Raw genomic sequence first — 5906 nt, forward strand, 5'->3', positions numbered from 1 at the left:
AGGTTCCACAGCTTCTTCGATGCGAATGTACTTTTCTGCTCTTTCCAGTAACTCTTCCAAAGTATTCAGGGGTCTTCCCGATTTTGACTCTTTAAATCTTCGATGACGGAGGTTCTGCTGCATGATTCCTGCCAGTAAATCGTGATTGACGTATGGGACCTCATGAACGGCCTGAGTGAATCGTTGTACGAACTCTCTCAGGCTCTCTCCCTCTCTTTGGACTATGGTGAACAAGTACGACGCTGTTTTGGGATACTTCCTGTTAATGGAGAATTGTTGAAGAAAACGTCTGGTGAGTTCTCCCAGGCTGCCTACTGTCCCCGAGGGTAGCTTGTTGAACCAAGTGAGGGCTTGTCCTGATAGGGTAGTTCGAAATATTTTACAATAAGCAGCGTCACTGATGTCATAGAGGTCCGTCCTGGCATAAAATTTGTCGAGGTGATCTTGTGGATCCCCTTCTCCTTTATACTCAGGTAGGTTCGCTATCTTCAATCCAATCGGTAGCATTTCCATTAGTACGGCTGTGGTGAAAGGGCTACGCCGCGCAGGTAAAATTGCCAATGCATCCTCTTCTCCTTTTTTGTCGTGGAGTTTTTGACAGGAAGGAGGTGCATGGCTATGACCCTCGTCATCTGGAATGGCAGTCCCCTTCTTTAGGTTTGTCGGTGGCATTTCGTTGGTCCCGACTACCTCTCTTTCTCGCGAGACTCTCTCTGAATGATGCGAGCGGACTCCTTCGCCGCGCGCTCCCCTGTTCTCGATGTCTTGCTGTCGGGTCGCGAGGTACTGCGCCACGGCTTCGGTTGCAGCCCGAGATGCCGCTTCCTCCATCAATGCCTTCAGAACTTCGGACGTGATCAGGAACTCCTCCTGCTGCGGGCGAGGCAAAGGAGGGTGTCCATGCTCCTCTTGGGCATCATGAGTCGTACGCGACCGTGTTTGTATTCTCAGTGATCAGGTGGCAGGTTTCCCACAGACGGCGCCAAACTGATGCTTCACGAAATTTAGGTGATAAATCTGCCCGGATGAACACGTTAGTATGAGAGAATATCCGCTACTTTCGCGCCCACACCAATAAATCTCGGGGTTGCCACCTATGTCACGAATTGAGGTTAGAGATATCGGAGGATACCCAACAAAAAATCCTCCAATCCTCAAATTAGCAAACACCCCAAAATATGTACTCTCAAAAGCTAGAGACTTATGGAGCATATAATGAGATAATATCAATCCCCCTAAAATGGTGGAATAGCTCCCATTTATAGGCTTCCTTGATGAACCATGGGCTTAGATTATCTTGGGCTCTCTATTGGGCCTAATCCTTAATTAATGGCCCAATCCAATCTTCACAAAATTAATTATGCCTCACTTACAAAAATAAACCATCTTTTAGACTAATACCCATCAAGGAGGACGTGAGTCACGTAACAATAACTGCAAGTGTAGAATAACTGGAAATCAAATTCTCTTCCTTAAAAATCTTAATTAGCCACTGGTTTTGAAGTAGCTTTCTTGATGGCTTCAGCATAAGTCCTGTGTTGGTAGGTTAGTGTGGATTCAAGTAAATCCCAGAGCGATGTCTTTGGGTTCCACCCTGAAAAATAACAATATATAAAAAAATAAATGGTAGAAAAAGGATCATACTCATAATCTAAGAGGAGCCATTATTGTAGTCTTTTTTAATGATATAATCTTGTAGGAATTGACGAGCCAACATGGTAGATCATTTTGGCTTAAGTTCAGACATTGAGGTGGACAAGCATCTGGGTAATGATGAGTGGAATGAGAATTAGATTGGCAAAAATTTAATGGGAAAAATAAAAATTCCAGCAAAAAGGATCGATTGTGTTGGTTGGAGCCAGACAATTAGGAGAGGACAGCCCGGTACACGCATCTAATGGAAGGACCATAAATAAAGGACTAAAATTCAAACTCATGTTAACACCCAGAAAAAATGTAATTTTTGGCCACAAGAACGATTCTTTACCAAGTTGTCTGTTGATTATGGTCATGTCTGGAATTCTCTTGTCACTATCATCATAGCCTTCGCCATAAAATTCTTTAGAGCTAACATCAGTAGTAGGTGTCTCTAGCGGAGGTTCCCCACTAACCTTAGAGTAAACCTGAAATCGTGCAAAAAGAAAGAAATTACTTAACAAATAGAGAGTTTAAATCGAAGGTTAATAGTTAAGAAGATACCAAATACCAAATTATTTTTTAAATAAAAGATATACCAGATTCTTAATTTACCTGAGTCATCATCTCAGCAAGTTGTCTCACCGTAACTTCATTGTTAGGGTTGCCCACATTAAATATTTGACCATTAGCTCTAGCTGGATTTTCCTGAGTTTAATCGCACCACTTAGCTACTGTTAAACATATCCACATAGAGAAGGAAAATGGAAAAACCAAATTTGAACATACAATCATCAAAAGAACAGCTTCAATTGCATCCTTAATATAAATAAAGGTTCTCTGTGATTGGCCACCATCCACAAGCTTCAAAGGTTCACGCCTCAAAAGATTCTGAACAGAAAGAACCAACAATTAGAAAATGAGTGAGCATAAATAGTGTTTATGGCTTTCGGATTAGCATGAAAATGATCTCACATTGCTGAAGCAAGCCAAAACTCTAGGAACGCCCTCACTCGGCCCGTCAATTCCAGGTATAAAATCCATCCGGGGACCAATCCAGTTGAAAGGCCTCACAATCGCAAAATCAAGACCATTTTCAGCACCCTCGGCTGTTATACAAGGTAATTAAGATACATATAAAGCGTCAGTTACAGCACAAACACCAATTAATCTTTTAATACAAGGTCATTGCTCACCATAAATCAGTCTTTCAATTAACTGCTTTGCACATGCGTATGACCACCTCTGTTTTTCAATAGGACCAAATATGCAAGGGGAGTCATCTTCCTTGAGAACATAATAACTAGGATCCTAACAAAAGATAATAAACAATGATTCAGTATTTGTTTGAAAATTAACGCAGTCATGAGACCAAAATCCATCATATATCCCCCTCTTAAGTTGGACAATCGGCATAGCTGGTTGACAGCTTTAACCGAATTACACCACCTCAGTCACTATTAACTTACTATATAGCTGAAAATCCATAATTCGGATTCAAAAATATTGACAATAAGTCATTCTCCGTCAAAATCCAGTCCTTCAAAGTAAACATAGCATAAAGTTGAATATAAAAAACATATATATCGAGGCTCAAAACGGGGGAAAAATCAAGAATTGATTTGTAAAACAAGTAATCGATAAAGCATTTTCCATTGAATTAACACCTACATTGTATGTGTTTAGGAGTAGGGAAAAGTTAGATAGGATATAGAGAAGTATAAATCAAACTATCTTAAACAAACCTTGTTCCTCAAATATTGGTAATTTTTTTAAGCATAGATTTCAAGCATCTGAGAACACTTGTGTTTGTCAAGACTTCTTCTGACCTTCAGTTAAATCAATTATTTTTTCCAGAAAGAAACATGTCAATGCTGATACTAGACATACAAAGAACAATAAAATGTTTTAAATAAAGCAAAAACTAACATGAGTCAGATCCAAGGCACAACATTCAAAGGTAACTACGATTTGCTGTGGTCAAAGGCAGACCCAGGAAACAAACTAGATTATAAATTTTGCACCTTCGAAAAATGATATTATTAGAGTTCATTATCTTGAGTGCATGAATGAGACCCCTTCGCCCAATGGGGGCCTGTCTTGGACTAGAGTGGAAGAAATCTCAAAAAGAATATAAAACAGATTTGGAGACTAACAAAAACCAGACTGATCATTTCAGGGACGACATGAAAAGCCTTACGAAAAATTGACACCATTCTTCACCAATCCAGCCAATGATACAAAATGTCTCACTTACGAGGTAAGAAAAAGACTTAAAAATGAAATAAATAAATAAAAGAAATAGCACAACATAAGTGCTCAACTAAGGAAATATAATCCTACAAGAGTGGCAATGCAAATTAAGTTTCACCTGGCGTAACGGGCTATCTTTTGGCAAAAAGCTACCAATGGTTTTTCCATAAATCTCACAAGTGGAAAAATGTATGAGTCGCTTGCCATTTTCCGAGCAGTACTTGACCTAAATCCACCGAGGTTAAATCGAATCCAAAAAATAAACTAACAAATTATTCAAATACCATCAAAAAGTGTGAAAGAAAACGTACCACCGGGAGAGCATCTATGAAGTTGCTATAAATTGTGTCAAGAGGGCGGGTGTTGTAATCTGCTGGAGTGCATATAGCAGCCAGATTTATAGTCTACACCACACAAATTTCTATAGTCAATCCCAGTCAAAATCGTATGAGTCATCTCCGCACGCAAGTACAAAATAAGGAGGATAAATGGATAATGAGCTGATAAATTAAAAATTGACACCGGCGCAGAAGAAACTTCCACACAGTAAACACTTATCTAGACTCGCGTTCACATCAAACTTAGATCCAAAAGACAATTACGTACCATCAAAGTCTTAAATAAATAAACTATTTCATAAATAAATCCAGTTATATAAGAGCTCTAAATTTCGATTCCGTTTTGGTTCAGAAGAAATCTCCAATCACCATATGAGTTAAAGTTGAACATCACCAGCAGTAAATGCAAAGCCAAAAAAAGAAAAGAATCAAACGAAAAATCAAAGACACAAAGAAGGAACATCCAGACAGAAACAATGAACTTCTGAAAATGCTGAAATCAGAGAGAAGGCATGAATAATTTACAAGATCCGCCATGCGAATGAGTCCTTCGAGGCGAGAATCGTTTTTAATGTTGAGGCGGTGGAACTGTATCCGATCAGCCCAGGGGAGGGTGGACGGCTCGAGTAGGCTCTTGATTTTGTCACTGTATACATCAACCGCTAGCACCTTGTGCGGGGTCTCCATCATGAGCTTCTCGCACAGATGCGAACCAATGAACCCCCCCGCGCCAATCATGCATATCGTCATCGGCTTGATCGGATTCCCGTCCAGATCTACTCTCGCACTCGCCATTTCCTGTCGGATAGCCGGAAACTCCTATTACCGACGTATTTTTTGTGTTGCGTGAGAGAAATTCTGCTACAGCGTAAGAATTGGGTTCCCTGAACTTATGGCGCTCTGGATTTTGTGCTTGCCATAGTACGTACAGAGATACTCGCTGTACTCGACTAATTGTATGCCACGTGGATGCTTGGAACCGCAGCTCTTTCTGTTAAAATAAACGGTGGAGATTTAATTATTCTGTTATAAAATTTTATTTTTGTTACGCTAATTAGTTATTATTTTAAAAAAACTAAACATAAATTTCATTCAAATAGAAGCAAAGGAATAAATAATTCGAACGTCCAATATTTTTTTCACATCAACTGAGTGTTCAAACATTTGAACGTCCAATTTTTTTTTATTTTTTTTCAAACTATTTTAAGGTGCATAAGCGCTTCCACACGCCATGTTTTTTTCTTTTTAAATTTCGCCCAACATTTCTTTTTTTAAAAAAAATTTGTACCGATTTTCATAAAAACAAATTTAAAAATAATAATAATCTAAAATCATATATATATATATATATATATATATATATATATATAAAATTTCCATGAATTTAATTATTTGAACTGAGCATATTTGGATACAATCACTGTTCTTTGGAGTTTGCACACACTCCATATAATCTATATCTATAATAAGTTAATAACTTGGTCTGATGGCCTCCTTTTTGGTGATGTAAATTATATCCATGTCAATCGTATAAAACTTTATTTATCCTGTTCAACGTGAAATTTTAAATAGTTCCACGAACTAATCAACAAATTGAAGAAAATTCACCAAAATGTTACAAAATCTCAATGGATAAAGCCAAACTAACAATTATTACTATATATATAAGAGTAGAAAAAA

The 5906-nt window shown here is 38.2% G+C and overlaps 1 protein-coding gene across 1 annotated transcript; it reads right to left on the bottom strand.

Annotated features, from left to right (window-relative positions):
- Nucleotides 1–1407: 1407 nt before the first annotated feature.
- Nucleotides 1408–5135, bottom strand: LOC140834567 (UDP-D-apiose/UDP-D-xylose synthase 2-like). Its single transcript, XM_073199555.1, has 9 exons — nt 4752–5135; nt 4200–4292; nt 4007–4114; nt 2832–2946; nt 2611–2744; nt 2425–2526; nt 2251–2343; nt 1988–2123; nt 1408–1594 (listed from the first exon to the last, which is right to left on the bottom strand). Exons 1-9 carry the CDS (start codon nt 5019–5021, stop codon nt 1482–1484), a joined length of 1164 nt encoding a protein of 387 aa, XP_073055656.1. The 5' UTR covers nt 5022–5135; the 3' UTR covers nt 1408–1481.
- Between the last annotated feature and the right edge of the window lie 771 nt (nt 5136–5906).

The sequence above is a fragment of the Primulina eburnea genome, chromosome 1, assembly GCF_022965805.1.
Source record: "Primulina eburnea isolate SZY01 chromosome 1, ASM2296580v1, whole genome shotgun sequence".
Taxonomy (NCBI): Eukaryota; Viridiplantae; Streptophyta; class Magnoliopsida; order Lamiales; family Gesneriaceae; genus Primulina; species Primulina eburnea.

Excerpts from the sequence above, each read along its gene's own strand:
- LOC140834567 (XM_073199555.1), bottom strand. The coding sequence starts at position 5,021 with ATGGCGAGTGCGAGAGTAGATCTGGACGGGAATCCGATCAAGCCGATG. Across the intron at positions 4,115-4,199 it reads TCATAGATGCTCTCCCGGTG|GTCAAGTACTGCTCGGAAAA; the intron begins GTACGTTTTCTT and ends CGGTGGATTTAG. Across the intron at positions 2,527-2,610 it reads TTTTGGCTTGCTTCAGCAAT|AATCTTTTGAGGCGTGAACC; the intron begins GTGAGATCATTT and ends CTTTCTGTTCAG.